Genomic DNA, 16,743 nt, shown 5'->3' with positions numbered 1-16,743 from the left:
CAATGCATAAGTGTCCCAATTTCTCCACAACCTCTACAACATTTGTAGTTTCCTGTTTGCTTAATAGCAGCCATTCTTATAGGTGTGAAGTGGTATCTCATTGTAGTCTTGATGTGCATTTCCCGTATAGCTAATAAGAATGAGCATGTCATATATTTAAATTATTAAAAGAGAAAAACTGCCAACCAATAATTCTATATCCAGCAAAACTGTCCTTCAAAAATGAGGGAGAAATTAAAACATTTTCAGACAAAAAATCACTGAGAGAATTTGTGACCAAGAGACCAGCTCTGCAAGAAATACTAAAGGGAGCACTAGAGACAGATACAAAGACAAAAGAGAGAGTTGTGGAGAAGAGTGTAGAAAGGAAGACTATGAGTAAAGGTAAAAAGAAGGAAAATTAGATATGACATATAAAATCCAGAAGGCAAAATAGTAGAATAAAGTACTACAGTAATAACACTGAAGTAATAACACTGAATGTTAATGGATTAAACTCTCCAATCAAAAGACATAGTCTGGCAGAATGGATTGAAAAACAGGACCCATCTATATGCTGTCTCTACTCAAAGGACATGAGGGCAAGGACACAAATGGACATTTACACACCAGTGTTTATAGCAGCATTATTTACAATTACCAGGAGATGGAAGCAGCCAAAATGTCCATCAACAGACGGTTGGCTAAACAAACTGTGACATTTACATAAGATGGAATATTATGCAGCTGTAAGACAGAATAAAGTTATGAAGTATGTAACAACATGAATGGACCTTAAGGACATTATACTGAGTGTGGTTAGCCAGAAACAAAAGGAAAAATGCTGTATGGTCTCACTGATATGAACTGACATTAGTTAATAAACTTGGAATATTTTGTTGGTAACAGAGACCATCAGGAAGATAGAAATAGGGTAAAATATTGGGTAATTGGAGCTGAAGGGATATAGATTGTGCAACTCAGAAATGGACAGCACAATATTACCTAACTGTAATACAATTATGTTAAAACACTGAATGAAGCTGCATATGAGAATGATAGAGGGAGGAGGGCTGGGGCATAAATGAAATTACACAGAAAGATAGACAATAAAGATTGAGATGGTATAATCTGGGAATGCCTAGAGTGTATAATGATAGTGACTAAATGTACAAATTTAAAAAATGTTTTTGCATGAGGAAGAACAAAAGAATGTCATTACTGCAGTGTGCTGAAAATAGATGGTAATTAATATTTTAAAATTTCAACTTATGCGTGAGACTAAAGCAAAAAATGTTTATTTGGTACAAATTTATACTTTGACTAGTGTATCTCCTAATATAACTTATGTAGATAGTTGGTTGAACACCTTAAGTACATGGAACTTTGTATAGGACGTGAGATTTTGTTGGTTTGTCCAGGTGATGCCCTGATGAATCCCAGAGTGATTTGATCAGTGAGTGGAAAAGTATTTGCAAAGTCCCCTCCAGGGAAGGGTGAGAATGGGGGGGAAAACTCAACTTCCCCAAGTTGAATTCTTGATATTCTCACAAGCAGTGTGGACAACCAAAGCTATAGGCTGAGCCCCAGTCTTGGGGTTTGTTCATATGAAACTTAACCCCACAGGGGATAGGTCAAGCCTACTTAAAATTAGTCCTAAGAGTCACCCCCAAGAGAACCTCTTTTGTTGTTCAGATGTGGCCTCTCTCTCCAGCCAACACAGCAAGCAAACTCACCACCCTCCCCCTGTCTATGTGGGACATGACTCCCAGGGGTGTGGACCTTCCTGGCAGAGTGGGACAGAAATCCCAGAATGAGCTGAGCTTCAGCATCAAGAGATTGAGAAAAACTCTAGAATGAGCTGAGACCCAGCATCAAGGGATTGAGAAAACCTTCTCGACCAAAAGGGGGAAGAGTGAAATGAGACAAAGTGGCAATGACTGAGAGATTCCAGAGGTTATTCTTATGCATAAAGTAGATATCACCTTGTTAAGTAAGATGTAATGGAGAGGCTGAAGGGAACTGCCTAAAAATGTAGAGCTGTGTTCCAGTAGCCATGTTTCTTGATGATGATTGTATAATGATATAGCTTTCACTGTGTGATTGTGAAAGCCTGTGTCTGATGCTCCTTTTATCTACTTTGTCAACAGATGAGAGGAACATATGGAATAAAAATAAATAATAGGGGGAACAAATGTTAAAATAAATTTAGCTTGAAATGCTAGTGATCTATGAAAGGGAGGGGAAAGGGGTATGGTATGTAAAATCTGTTTTTTAGTTTTCTGTTGTCTTTTTATTTCTTTTTCTGAGTTGATGCTAATGTTCTGGGAAATGATCATGATGATGAATATGCAACTATGTGATGATATTGTGAATTGCTGAGTGTATATGTTGGGAATGTTTGAGTTTCTTTCAATTTTTTTTTTAATTAATAAAAAATTAAAAAAAAAAAGAATGAGCATGTCTTCATGTGCTTTTGAGCCATCTGTATTTGCTCTTCAGAAAAATGCCTATTCATATCTTCAGCCCACTTTATAATTGGATTGTTTGTTCCTTTGTTGTTGAGTTATATGATTTCTTTATGTGTACAGGACATCAAACTTTTTCTGAAGTGTGATTTCCAAATATTTTCTCCCATTGAGTTGGCTGCCTCTTCACCTTTTTGGCCAAGTCTTTTGAGGCACGAAACATTTGAGTTTTAGGAGTTCCCATTTATCTATTTTTTCTTTTGTTGCTTGTGCTTTGGTTGTAAAGTTTAGGAAGATACCTCCTATTACTAGGCCTTGAAGATGTTTCTCTACATTTTCTTCCAATGTGCCTTTTAAAAAAAGCATTTTAATGATATCCATGCCAACCAGATTTAAGTGTATCAACTCACATGAATTGTTTCTATTCAGGCTTCTCTATTTTTAGTGCTTCATAGTTTTCCTTTGTGACAAATGGAAAATAAATGCCCAGGAATCATCCTCAGCCCTAAGAGCCAAATTAAAATAAAAAAATCACAAATTATATTTACCACCATTTACAATAATATAAATGATAAAGCAAATTTTGCAAGTTCACATTAGATTAAAGAGTTAAGGATTTTATTTTCAAACGAGCACACTTTTTTTTTTTTAATGACTTTAAAGTCATTTCACCCTGGTCACTCCCACTGAGTTCCCCAGCTCTTCTGCTCATCGGTCTTGTGTAATTTTTGTCCTGTCTGGGAGCCTCTGCTTCTGCTTGGCTTCCTCCCTTGTGCTCCTGTGGCTTAGCAGAGTCTCCAGAGCCAGCCGATGAGCCTGTGGACAGTTGTACCCCTGACCCTGCGAGCAAACGTGTGTGGCGGTCAGTGACGGCCAGCCTCTCCTGCACGCCTAGTCGTGTACCTTCTCTCCCCAGTCGCCAAATGCTCTCACCTGGCCTTGCCTTCCTCCTTCTCCTCCTCCACTTCAGGAGTCACGACAGAGGATGGTTTGCTGGGCTTGATCACATGCATTCTGGCTCAGAGGGTATCAGTTTATCCCTTGACTTTCTGACTTTCTGGCCTAATTCATTTACTGTTTCCCCTCCTTTGAAGTCTCCTAAAACTCAAATGAGTGGAATTCAGTGGATCCTACAAGTTTTAAACCCCAACATAGAGATGATTACAATGTATAATTCTTTAAGTATTCTGTATTACCATTTTCGATATACGGGAAGCTGAACTATGAAGTATTTCTGAAATTCTGATACCAGATCAGATGTTGGTCATAAACATGACAAATAAAAAAAATAAAAACAAAAGCAAAAACAAGACAAAACAAAACAAAACAAAAAAACAACAAAAGGTTTTTGATAATACATTGAAATGTTTTAAAATTGCTTTGTTTTCAAATTCCAGAAAGAGTGTTAGCCAGTTGAATAGCATATCTTCATGAGGAAAATACCTTTTCTTTTGCTGTCAATGTGCACATGCAGACCCATAGCCAATCCACGTAAAAACAAACTAAACTAAACCACACAAAACAAACTTATAGAACTCTTGTGGTGTTGCTGCTTTGTGGCTGCTTGTGAATCAAATACATTAAAGGAAAAATAATAATAGATTTATCTACTGAATCATGTCTTTCATTTTAGGATTGTGACCTATATTAAGAGTCCTGTTAGATTGGGAGGACACAGAAAGGAAACATTTCTTTTTCAACAACATCGATGCGATTTCCCCAGAAATGAATCTACATTACATGTGTGTTTCTGGTGGATATCTAGGCTGGAAAATCTACATGAATAATTTGTAAATAATGATTCATCTTGTTAACATAATCATATTCCAATAACATTTCTAAAAATTGTGTCATTTTTTCCCCCACAACAGTACAAGAATATGATTTGGAGTTCGGTGAGGATTAGCAAGCCATCTTTTACTTGTGAAAAACCGAAATGCCTAAAAAACAAACAAAGAAACAGAAAAGAGAGTAATTATAAAACAAAGTGTGCAAATCCCTCAACTTATGTGTGCGTGGGAACAAGGAATAGTTGAAAATTTAGGTTGGTATGCTCTACAGTGAATAGATATATTTGTATAGTTACTTATTCTTAGCCTCTGTGTGTTCATTTATAAAATAAAAAGCTGAATGAGATCAGAGGTTTTTGAACATTTTTAGCAGAAGGTTACAATGTTATAGGGAACGTGTATATATACATACATGTATTTGATTTTAGTGTGATGTGAATTTATGAGGTTAATGATTAACACTTGCTTATAAAGCAAATATATGAGAATAAATAGACTTTTGAAGAATATAAAAATTTGAAATTGCAGGTCAAGGGTGACAAGTATAGACAGCTAATGAGTGCTATTTATGGTACATTTTGTTTTGGTTGGTTGTACAGCAGGGAGAAAATTCTCACTCACAGAAATACTAGAAATTAAAAATGATATGGTAGGATGAGTTATTTTGTTTTGTATCTTGTCTTGTAATGTCTTTATTTTAAAGTTTGTACAAAAACTTGACAATCCAGTTCATTCATTGGTGGTCTCCAATTTGTTAAAAATGGTTTTAAGCACATCTGTGTGTGTGTTTGTGTGTGTGTGTTTAGCTGTCCTTTATCGAGGACTGTGGTTCAGGCACTATGCTGTTCAGTTGATATACATAGTTTCATATAGGAATTAGAGTGGGTTTGCCATCATGTCCACATTTAACTGTAATACTTCAAATGAGAGAAAGAGGTAGAGTGAGAGAATAGAGTTCTGATAATTTTGCCCTCCATTTCTGAGTGTAAGTTTTTAAATAATTATTTTACAATAATTTATGAAGTATTTTTAAGTGGTGCCTGTTTTGATTGTTCTGTTATTGTTGTAAAGGAAAAATACATTCTCATTTATTTAGTCTGATTTAGCAAAAATATCAATACAGCTTGTTCTTACATGACAAAGCACAATGGAATTTAACATATATTTATATAAGTTAATATTTGAAGATTGCTTTAAATAATTAATAGGAAAATTAGATTTTAGTGAAAGCACTTTGTATTTTTTCTCTGAATTTATGATATAGTCTCTCTCTTCCAGACTGCTTTCTAAGATTTTCTGTTGTTGCCCATTAAGTAGGCAGAGCAGTAAAAGTTTAATTTTCTAACAATGAAAATGTGTTCTTTTTTATCAACATATGCTTCACAGGGAGTTTCTATGGCTACTTTCCAAAGAATTCAATGCTCTGTCTTTTGTTAAGCAGCAGTACTAAATTGTAGCAGTTGAACTCAAAAACATAAGTAGATAAGCCTTCCAAATAGCACTAGTTAACTCTAAATAATCATAGATTTTTTAATAAAAATCAATAGATTTCAATTTGGTGTTTTGCATTCAAGTTGTTAGTGATTCTTCAAAGAATCAGGGAGTAGGATCTTTAAAATATCTTAATCCACAGCATTATTTTATTAAAATAAAAAGAGAAATAAAAACAAAATAAAAATAAAAAAGAGAAACAGCTGTGTTGGCTAGCACTGACCTTCCTTTATCAGCATCCCAAGCCTGCATATTTAGTGTTACAGGGTTAAAATGTTGGATAAGGCATATCGATTTAAAAATGAAATTGGATTTAAACATTTGTGCAACTCTATAAAACAACTCCATACAAAACAATTTGAAAACTACCCAACTAGCTGATTTCTTTTTCTTTTTAAACAATCATGTTTTAATTTATTGAACTTACCTTTTAGAAAATGACAAGAGCGTTAGGCTATCTGGATAGACCAAGGTTTAAATGTCTTAGGATCATCTCTCGGGATCTAAGAAAGAAAGCAAATTTAATTCTTTTTTTTTTTTTTTTGACAGCAATTAGTGAATATTTAATAAACACTTTTTGAATTTATTGATGGAAGGCCTCAAAAACCAGGTAGTGTGTTTATCTGGTTCTACGTCAATTTGCTGAAAATAAATTTGTAGAAAGCTATTTTCTACAAATTTGTCAAATCCAATTTGTCAAGAACTAATTCTCTAAATTACCAATTTGCTGAATTATTGAGGCTTATTAAAAAGTTTTAAGTTCTACCCTTGCTTCTGCCTTCTGTGAGGCAAGCCCAGGAGCCTGGGCAGAACTTGAGTGTGCAAAAATTGGGGTAGGGCATGCATGGGTAGTTCAGTGGTAGAATTCTTGCCTACCATACGGCAGACCTGGGTTTAATTCCTGACCCATGCACCCCCCCCTCCCAAAAAAAATTCAACAAATGGTGCTGCAATAATAGGAAGCTCAAATGGAAAAAGAATGAAATGTGACCCCCACCAAACAGCATACCAAAAAGGAGGGACTGTTCTAGTTTGCTAGCTGCCGGAATGCAACACACCAGAGACAGATTGGCTTTTTTTTTTTTTTCATATTTCAGGTGCAGCTTCATTCAGTGTTCCAACCTAGTTACATTACACTTAGGTATTATTGTGCTGTCCATTTTTGAGTTTTTGTATCTAGTCCTGTTGCACAGTCTGTATCCCTTCAGCTCCAATTACCCATTATCTTACCCTGTTTCTAACTCCTGCTGGTCTCTGTTACCAATGATATATTCCAAGCTGATTCTCGAATGTCGGTTCACATCAGTGGGACCTTACAGTATTTGTCCTTTAGTTTTGGGCTAGACTCACTCAGCATAATGTTCTCTAGGTCCATCCATGTTATTACATGCTTCATAAGTTTAGTCTGTCTTAAAGCTGCATAATATTCCATCGTAGGTATACGCCACAGTTTGTTTAGCCACTCGTCTGTTGATGAACATTTTGGCTGTTTCCATCTCTTTGCAATTGTAGATAATGCTGCTATAAACACTGGTGTGCAAATGTCCGTCTGTGTCTTTGCCCTTAAGTCCTTTGAGTAGATACCTAGCAGTGGTATTGCTGGGTCGTAATCCATTCTGCCATTCTATGTCTTTTGATTGGGAAATTCAGTCCATTAACTTTTAGTATTATTACTGTTTGGATAATATTTTCCTCTACCATTTTGGCTTTTGTATTATATATATCATATCTGATTTTCCTTCTTTCTACACTTTACTCCATACCTCTCTCTTCTGTCTTTTCGTATCTGACTCTAGTGCTCCCTTTAGTATTTCTTGCAGAGCTCGTCTCTTGGTCACAAATTCTCTCAGTGACTTTTTGTCTATAAATGTTTTAATTTCTCCTTCATTTTTGAAGGACAATTTTGCTGGATATAGGAGTCTTGGTTGGCAGTTTTTCTCTTTTAGTAATTTAAATATATCATCCCACTATCTTCTAGCTTCCATGGTTTCTGCTGAGAAATCTACACATAGTCTTATTGGGTTTCCCTTGTATGTGACAGATTGTTTTTCTCTTGCTGCTTTCAAGATCCTCTCTTTCTCTTTGACCTCTGACATTCTAACTAGTAAGTGTCTTGGAGAACGCCTATTTGGGTCTATTCTCTTTGGGGTGCGCTGCACTTCTTGGATCTGCAAATTTAGGTCTTTCATAAGAGTTGGGAAATTTTCAGTAATAATTTCTTCCATTAGTTTTTCTCCTCCTTTTCCCTTCTCTTCTCCTTCTGGGACACCCACAACACATATATTTGTGCACTTCATATTGTCATTCAGTTCCCTGATCCCCTGCTCAAGTTTTTCCATTCTTTTCCCTATAGTTTCTGTTTCTTTTTGGAATTCAGATGTTCCATCCTCCAGTTCACTAATTGTAGCTTCTGTCTCTTTAGATCTACCATTGTAGATATCCATTGTTTTTTCCATTTTTTCTTCTTTGTCCTTCACTCCCATAAGTTCTGTGATTTGTTTTTTCAGATTTTCTATTTCTTCTTTTTGTTCAGCCCATGTCTTCTTCATGTCCTCCCTCAATTTATTGATTTGGTTTTTGAAGAGTTTTTCCATTTCTGTTCGTATATTCAGCATTAGTTGTCTCAGCTCCTGTATCTCATTTGAACTATTGGTTTGTTCCTTTGACTGGGCCATATCTTCAATTTTCCGAGCGTCATCCATTATTTTCTGCTGGTGTCTGGGCATTTGATCAGATTTCCCTGGGTGTGGGACCCAGCTGGTTGAAAGGTTTTTCTGTGAAATCTCTGGGCTCTGTTTTTCTTTTCCTGCCCAGTAGGTGGCGCTCGTGGCGCTCGTCTGTCTGCACGGCAGTCGGCCCGGGAAACTGCGTGTGGGGGGGGGGTCGCCGGCCGCCGCGGCTTGGGAGAGTGCCGGTCCTAATTGCCCAGCTGGCCCGAAACGCCAAGCGTGACGGGAGGGCCCCGCTATCCAACGTTCCCAGTCAGACCGGGGAGCCACGTGCGTGGAGGGGACCCCAGTCGCCAGCCGCCCCGGCCGGGAAAACGCGCGCCCCTCGGGTATCTCACCGCAGCAGATTCTCCCTGCCCGTTCAGCTGTTCCAGAATGGGGTACGCTGTCTTTTTGGTCTCTGTCGTGACTCCGGGAGCTGTTTCGTATTGTTTCTGTTTCTTTAGTTGCTTTTCTGGAGGAGGAACTAAGACCCGTGCGTCTTACTAAGCTGCCATCTTCTCCGGAAGTCGACAGATTGGCTTTTAATAAAAGGGAATTTATTTTGTTAGTTCTTCAGAGGAAAGGCAGCTAACTTTCATCAGAGGTTCTTTCTTATGGGAAGGCTCAGGGTAATCTCTGCTGGCCTTCTCTCCAGGGTGATTCCTTTCTGCATCTCCAAAGGCCTGGGCTGAGCTGCGAGTGCTGAGATGAGATATGCTGAGCTGTTTGAGCTGTGCAACGTTGAGTCTCTGGTTTAAGCACCAGCCAATTAACTCAAACATCATTCATTGCAGCAGGCATGCCTCCTAGCCGACTGCAGATGTAATCAGCAACAGATGAGGTTCACGTACCATGGGCTCATGTCCACAGCAACAGAACTAGGCACATTCGCCTGGCCAAGTTGACAACTGAATCTAACTACCACAGGGATAAACTGCAAACTGTTTAAAAAAAATCCACATATATGTACATAAAACAGCTGAGGTAGGTGCGAAACTAAAGCTTTGAAAAAAAAATCTATTTGGCAAACTACCTTTAACTGTTAGTATCAGGCACAGAAATTTTTTTAAAAAACTGCTTTTGCTTTATTTCATTATAAGAAGACTAGAAGTAGGCAGGGCTTAGCGTTGGATCAGCAGCTCCATAATGTGGGGACTGGCATCTCCGTGGCTTTCTCGGCCCTATGATCCCTCATGTTGAAAGAACTACTGCAGCTGCAGCCATCAGGTTGATATTTGTGGCAGGAAGAGGGCAACAGGTGGCCTACCTGCATCTATCACTTTAACCAGTAAAGTAAGTTTTTCCGGAAGTCCCCAAGCCAAAGCTGTGTCCCGAGGCTACTCCTAGCTGTGACAGAGGCTGGAGGAGTGAACATTTAACTTTTCCAGGTGTTTAGTGGAGGCAGGTAAGGGAGATAGGTTTGGGATACAATTAGTTTTTCTTTCAAAATGGGTAGTTTATATGTCAAGAAATTTCTGTCAACACTTAGGATTTTATAATTTGAAACTCAGTTCTGCTTTCAATCATGATTGTTATGCTTTCTTATCACCTGTTTTACATATTCTTAAAAGATGCATTCCAGCTATGCAAATTCTTTTTCCTTTCTTCCTTCCTTACTTTCTAGAATGGGACTGAAATAAAATGACTTAGTCATTCAAGAGTGGGAAAAATCAAAAAAGGCCAATGGTGACAAAATACTTTCAACTATTCCTTTGCTCAGTCATTGTCCTTCCACACCAAAGAACATCTGAAAAACATTCCCACATCCTCTGGCATTTAAAAACTGATACAGCTGACTAAAGTCCATGTGGTTTCCTCTGGCTCCATTAACATTAAACACTTTTTCTTCAAAAATTGAAAATTTTCTTTGTTTTTCCATTTCGTCATTTGTACCATCAAAAGGAATATCTTCTTGATGGTGTATTAAAATTCTCTTCCAGCTTAACTTTCTGAGTCTTGACCAAAATTCTTCACAGGCACTTTGTGGTCCCTCCATACAAACTACACCAGGTTTCCCAGGCATGCTAAACCCAGACAGAGAAGGCTCCTTTGCACACTCTAGAATATTCTTTCTTTTGCATTTATTACAGATATGATGGCTATAAATCCAGAGTCGCATGAGAATAACATCTACTGCCTGGGGTGGGTTTCCTGTGGAGCTGGTGGTTGATGTGGCATCTCTGCTGATATAGGCGGAGGCATGGTCTCCAATCCATTCAGTGGCATTCAGTATACAGACATCTCTGCACCACTTCTCTTGTAGGTCTGCGATCAGATCTGTGTTCACTTGAGTCTGCTGGGATCTACTTAGTAATACTGATCTGACTAATTTCAGGCAGAATGGCAGGAAGAATATTTAAAAGGAAGAATACAGGCCAGAGAAAACATCACCATTGCTTCCTCAGATACATCTAGGTTCATACTGACAGTAAAATAAACTTTTGAAGATCATCCCTCCATAGTTCTGTTTTCAGCACAGTCTTTCAGTTCTGCTAAAGCCAGCTGATCATTCACTATGAATTCGTTCTCACCAGAGAACATACTGGCCAGCAGTGCTAATTCAGAGAGCTGAGCTTCCGCCTGTTCTATCTCATTCATTTTTGGATACCTGCAAGTTTCTTCTCAAAGACAATTTACTCTGTGAAATCAGACACCATCATTTCACTCAGTGGTGTCTTCATGATATTCTTTCTAAGCTTCAAAAAATGCTTATTGAGCAGCTATTTTCTGTTTTCATGTCTTCTTGAAGTTTTCTATTTAGTTTGAGGGTCAGAATACCTCGGGCCATGGAGCCCTCAGTGCAGGTTTCCTCACTAAACATTTACTTCTGTTATCTGGCACGAGCCTCAGAATACAAGATGCAGTGACCGGAGCCCACAAATCGCCCCTGCAGGGCGGTCTCACGGAAGTGGGAAAACGCAAATTATATTCTTCCCCCTATTATTTATTTTTATTCCATATGTTCTACTCCTTTGTTGACAAGGTAGATAAAAGGAGCATCAGACACAAGGTTTTCACAATCACACAGTCACATTGTGACAGCTGTATCATTATTCAATCATCCTCAGGAAACATGGCTACTGGAACACAGCTCTACATTTTCAGGCAGTTCCCTCCAGCCTCTCCATTACATCTTGGTTAACAAGGTGATATCTACTTGATGCATAAGAATAACCTCCAGGATAACCTCTCAACTCTTTGGAATCTCTCAGACATTGACACTGTCTCATTTCCCTCTTCCCCCTTTGGTCGAGAAGGTGTTCTCAATCCCTTGATGCTAAGTCTCAGCTCATTCTAGGGTTTTTCTCAATCCCTTGATGCTGAGTCTCAGCTCATTCCAAGATCTCTGTCCCACTTTGCCAGGAAGGTCCACAACCCTGGGAGTCATGCCCCACCTAGACAGGGGGAGGGTGGTGAAATTGCTTGTTGTGTGGGCTAAAGAGGCCACATCTGAGCAACGAAAGAGGCTCTCTTGGGAATGACTCTTAGGCCTAATTTTAAGTAGACTTGACCTATCCTTTGTGGGGTTAAGTTTCATATGAACAAACCCCAAGACTGGGGGCTCAGCCTATAGCTTTGGTTGTCCACACTGCTTGTGAGAATATCAAGAATTCAACTTGGGGAAGTTGAACTTCTCCCTGTTCTCACCATTCCCCGAAGGGGAGTTTGCAAATACTTTTCCACTCACTGATCGAATCACTCTGGGATTCATCAGGGTATCACTCTGGACAAACCAACAAAATCTCATGTCCTACTTGAGATTCTAGGTACTTAAGGTGTTCAATCAAACTATCTACATAAGTTATATTAGGAAATGCACTAGTCAAAACACAAATTTTGTAACAAACATTTTTTGCTTTAGTCTCACACATAAGGTGACATTTTAAAATATTAATTACCATCTATTTTCAGCACCCTGCAATAATGACATTCCTTGCAAATTATATTCTTAATACCATAATACTATTGCAACAGTTTACCAGGAAAATTATATCAAATCTGTAGGCTTTGAAAAACATTCCCATGGGAGGAGGCAGGATTTTCTTGGTCCTTAGGAAATGGAACTGCACGATTCCTTTCAAATGACAACTCTGAAAAAGACAGTGGGTTGGTGTTGTGATCTGTCAAGCTTAATGTTGCAAAGTAGGAGGGTGCTTGGATTAGTTACCTACCTTCTTTGCTCCCCAGAAATAAATCCTACAGAGATGATATACCTTATAAAAATATTTGGGTATCCACAATTATCCTAAGGCTTTTAAAATTCACCTTTTTTCAACTACTTAATCTACACAAAGCTGTGTAAAATAAAAAACAAAACAAAAAAAAATATTTGGGGAAGGTGAAGGAAAGGGGAAAGTGGATTGGAGGGGAGACCTTTCTCCTTTGGAGTCCATAGACCCCAAGAGACCAGCCCTGTCTCCCCATTTATCCAAATAAATATCGTGGCACTTGTCTCTTGCTGGTTAAACCCAGGCTGTTTCCATTCAGGAGTTTGACTTGCTTATCCTTCTTCCTTGTGGTCCTCAATGCTTGTCTCCTCAGTTGGGAATTCTTCTCATTAGGTTTGACCGCAAAGCAGAGAACACACATTTCTCCCTTCTCCTGTTGTCATGTTTTTGTTACTTTTAAAGGATTGACTTTTAGTTACAAAGGTATTAAAAACAAAAATAAACTTCCAACAAATGATGGAAAGTTAGGGAGATTCTGAAAAGCTTTTTTTCCCCTCCTAATATTTACTTATTCCATGAAAATATACAAAGAAGACAAGAAATTCACCCATATTTTACTGCTCAGGATATCTTTAAAAGTTCTCTTCTCTTTTGAAATGGAATTGGAAAATGAGGTTTGCCTTTCCCTTATTCTCTTAAGTGCTCCTATGGGAGTTGCTTGTCTGTCTTCTTTAGAATCAACCTGTTCCTTCTGGGCTGGATTGGCTACTAGACAAAGTTTCTCAGTCTGGACTGAGGTGTATTCAGGTTGACTCTTCTACTAAAGGTGATGTGACTTTTTAATCTCTTTTAAAACCCGTTTCCTATTCTTTTCACCACACCTGGGCTCCTGGGATGCTCTTCTGCTTTGGAACCTAGATCAACCCTTATTCTGTAGCCAACCTGGGCTTCTTGGGGCTCCTCTACTCCTTAGCTACCTGGGTGGAACACACTTTCTTTTTTGGTCTCAAAGATTCCAGCCCTGGGGTTTAAGCAGCTCTGCATTGAACTTGGGTGTTCTCCTTCCTTCCATTTTATCTTCTTCTTTATTACCATCTCCCTACTTCTTTACTCTTACCCTTCTTCCTTGTGGGTTCTTGATAGCTATGATCAAGAGAATATATTCACTGTCTGTCAATACCTATTCTACTTTTAGTTAAAACTCAGCTTCTGAGATAATATCTGAGCCCAGTCTCACTGGCCTGAAGACTTAGTATCAACAACAGTTGCCATCAATCCAGGAGTCTTTATTATCATCATCTTCAGCAGCAGCATCTTTAGTATTACCACTATCATCAGTATATTCTGAGCACTTACTATGTGTGATGACTGCTAAATGCTTTATTTGTGTTATCTTATTCAAGCCTCACAACAACCCTGCAAAGTAACTAGAATTACTCTCTCCACCCCACTCTTCATTTCATAGATGAGGAAACTGAGTGATCTGAGAAGTTAAATAAATTATCGAAGGTAGAGCTGGGACTCAATCCAGGTCTCTCTGACTCCAGAGCCTATCTCTTAACAATTAAGCTAAGAGGGCTCATCATATGATTGAATAATATGGCTGTCTTTTTCCTGGGTCACATTCTGCATCTCTATTTTCCTGCAACATTGGCCTTTTTGTTTTTAGGGCTCTCCCTATCTGTCTCCTTCTCCTGTTTCTCCCAACCTAAGAAGTAATCTTCCAGAATGGCCACTGTGTAAAATGTCACAAACATTGCAGGGTGCAGACTCAGCAGTCTGCTCCTTGAATCCTGGGACAATCACATTTGATGTGGAACCAGTTTCACAACCTGAGAGCCTATAAACCCTTTTCCAAGATAGTACGAGAGACAGGGAGAAGAAGGTGATAAAGAATGAAGCTGCTCCGGTCTGAGCGTAGGCATGTGTGCATATGTGCATGTGTGTGCGTGCATATGTCTGAGTGTATGCATGTGTGCATATGTGCGTGTGTGTGTATATGTCTGAGTGTATGCATGCGTGCATGTGTGCATGTGTGTGTGTATGAGTGTATGCATGCGTGCATATGTGCATGTGTGCGCGTGTATATACCTGAGTGTATGCATGTGTGCATATGTGCATGTGTGTGCATATATGTGTGCATGTTTCATGGGAACACCACTTTTGGTTCAGCATTCCAAGAAAGACACAATGGGACTCCACTCTTGTTAGTGTGTCCTGAGTCATGTAGTCATGGGACCTGATCCTGCTTTCCATCTGATATAACCCTCGTGACTAAGACACATTGGTGCTAGTCTAAGGCCCTGCCAGTTATCTATGATTTAGATTTCAGCTGAGGAAGCTGGAGACTGCAGGTTTCCACAAGTGTGGGGTAGGTTCCAGAAGCACAGGAAATAGAATGCAGTCTGTAGGACTGGCAGCGGGTCTCCTCCAGCTCAGAGAAATCCAAGAGCACATATATGATAGAGAGTTGAGCACGCTTCATCTTGGGGCACTAGTGTTTGGGTCTCTGTGGGTGAACTTGAAGAGAGTAGTGTAGGCAAACCAAGCGGCCCACAGTGCATGAATGAAATGCTCACTTGACTCTCCTCTTTAATCTGACAGGAAGGACTTCTGTTGCTGAACTCATCAGGGGCCACTGTTAAGGCTGCCAACCCTGATGAGCCTGGGCATCTAGAAATGCAAGCGAAGCAGGGAGGGGAAATCAGATCACTCAGTTTCCTGAGCTGTGAAATGCATGGTGGGATGAAGCTGACAACAGTGTAGGAAGTGGAGGGAGGAGAGTTGGTGGAAGGAGACTACTAGGGTTTGCAGAGGGAGGGAGGCGAAGGCTTTCCGAAACTGTGCACTCAGAAGTGCAGAACAGCAGCGTCAGGACAGGCATGGCTATTTGGAATTGGGTACTGGTTTAAGAATAAAATGATTGTTTTCTATAAGAGCAGGCCTCAGCCTAACACATGATGTAGCCATTTACTGTGGGTGCAGGGATTCCTCACAAGCCAGCATTAAGTAGGCTGCCCCATCAAAATGTGGGGCAAGTCGCAACCTCTTTACAAACTTGTTTCTAAGGTCAATATGAGATTTTAGCTTCCAGGAGCTGGAAACCGAATCTGCTAATTCCCTTTACATGGCCTTCCAGTTACTTTAATAAATATATTTTTTGCTGCTGGTGATAACAAGGTAACAATGGTTTATTTCATACTTGTCCTACTGCCAAGTTCTCCAAGGCAGTATTTTTCTGATTTTAAGGCCATGGGTGAACACTTCAGGCCTAAGTGATACCACTGTTTCTAAGGAAAAACCCTAATTTTAAAGTTTTATGTCTTTTCTATACATCTTTTAGGGACATTTACTTTTTTTTTAAATTGTAAGATTTTAAGTGACTGCACAAAATACTTTTCCAATAAATATATTTTTCTTTCTACCATCACCAAAACAGAAATTACATACAGAAGATGTTTCTGGCCAGGTCTGGCTGAGCTGGGTGGCTTTCTTAAGCTCTGAGCAGAAACCATCACTGGTGACTCTGATCTCACCAGGAATCGACCCCCTCGATAAAGGGTCCATATACCAAACAGTCCACAACTCTGTGAGCAAGTTAATCAAAGCCAAACAATGTAAAAATACTTCTCATAGTGTAAATGCTGGTTACAATGTCAGAACATTTTATAATAAAAATACTCTAGCCTTCTTACCAATGCTTACTTTTTTTAATGCTATAATACTGTTTTTCAATTTAAAAAAATATATAAACACATTTTTAACTTTTTACTTTGAAATAATTTCAAACTTACAGGACAGTTGCAAAAATAATATGAAATCCCATACAGAGAGTTCCAACTTATACTCCATCCAGAAACCCAGATTAACATTTGCCACATTTGCCATCTTTCTCTTTCTCTGTCTCCCTGTCTAATCTATTTCTAAAACATTTCAGAGTAGGCTGTATACATCATGTTCCTTGATTACTTAATACTTCCATATACATTTCTTAAGAATAAGGCAATATATACACTGCTTTGCAATCCTTTTTTTCCCCTCTTTTGCTTAAGAATAGCTCTTGGGGAAGAATAAAGTTATGAGACATTCTGCAACCAAGAAAAACCTTGAAAACAGTATGCTCAGTGAAATAACC

At 38.8% G+C, this 16,743-nt stretch overlaps 2 protein-coding genes and 1 pseudogene across 8 annotated transcripts in view; 1 reads left to right on the top strand and 2 right to left on the bottom strand.

The window, feature by feature from the left end:
* Nucleotides 1-16,743, top strand: part of LOC143677943 (uncharacterized) — an 86,223-nt gene that overhangs the window by 21,651 nt on the left and 47,829 nt on the right. For 5 of the 7 annotated variants that reach the window (XR_013172986.1, XR_013172985.1, XM_077154624.1 and 2 more), the window contains exon 2: nucleotides 4,319-4,491. The exons of the other annotated variants lie outside the window; for them this stretch is intronic. The gene's annotated coding sequence lies outside the window, so the exon portion shown is untranslated. The remainder of the gene's footprint in view (nucleotides 1-4,318; nucleotides 4,492-16,743) is intronic. 7 annotated transcript variants of the gene reach the window in all.
* The window catches only part of LOC143677945 (aldehyde oxidase 2), a 91,721-nt gene continuing 78,062 nt past the window's right edge, over nucleotides 3,085-16,743 (bottom strand). Inside the window, exons 35-36 of the mRNA XM_077154628.1 lie at nucleotides 6,156-6,231; nucleotides 3,085-4,387 (exon numbers count right to left, since the gene is read on the bottom strand). Coding sequence (XP_077010743.1) covers nucleotides 6,178-6,231 — 54 coding nt within the window. The 3' untranslated portion in view covers nucleotides 3,085-4,387; nucleotides 6,156-6,177. The remainder of the gene's footprint in view (nucleotides 4,388-6,155; nucleotides 6,232-16,743) is intronic.
* LOC143677939 (RWD domain-containing protein 2B pseudogene) lies at nucleotides 9,028-11,166 on the bottom strand (annotated as a pseudogene).

The sequence above is a fragment of the Tamandua tetradactyla genome, chromosome 3 (genome assembly GCF_023851605.1).
Source record: "Tamandua tetradactyla isolate mTamTet1 chromosome 3, mTamTet1.pri, whole genome shotgun sequence".
In the NCBI taxonomy this organism is placed as follows: Eukaryota; Metazoa; Chordata; class Mammalia; order Pilosa; family Myrmecophagidae; genus Tamandua; species Tamandua tetradactyla.
Note: the sequence above shows the minus strand (reverse complement) of the source record. Positions and strands in the feature narration are given on the sequence as shown.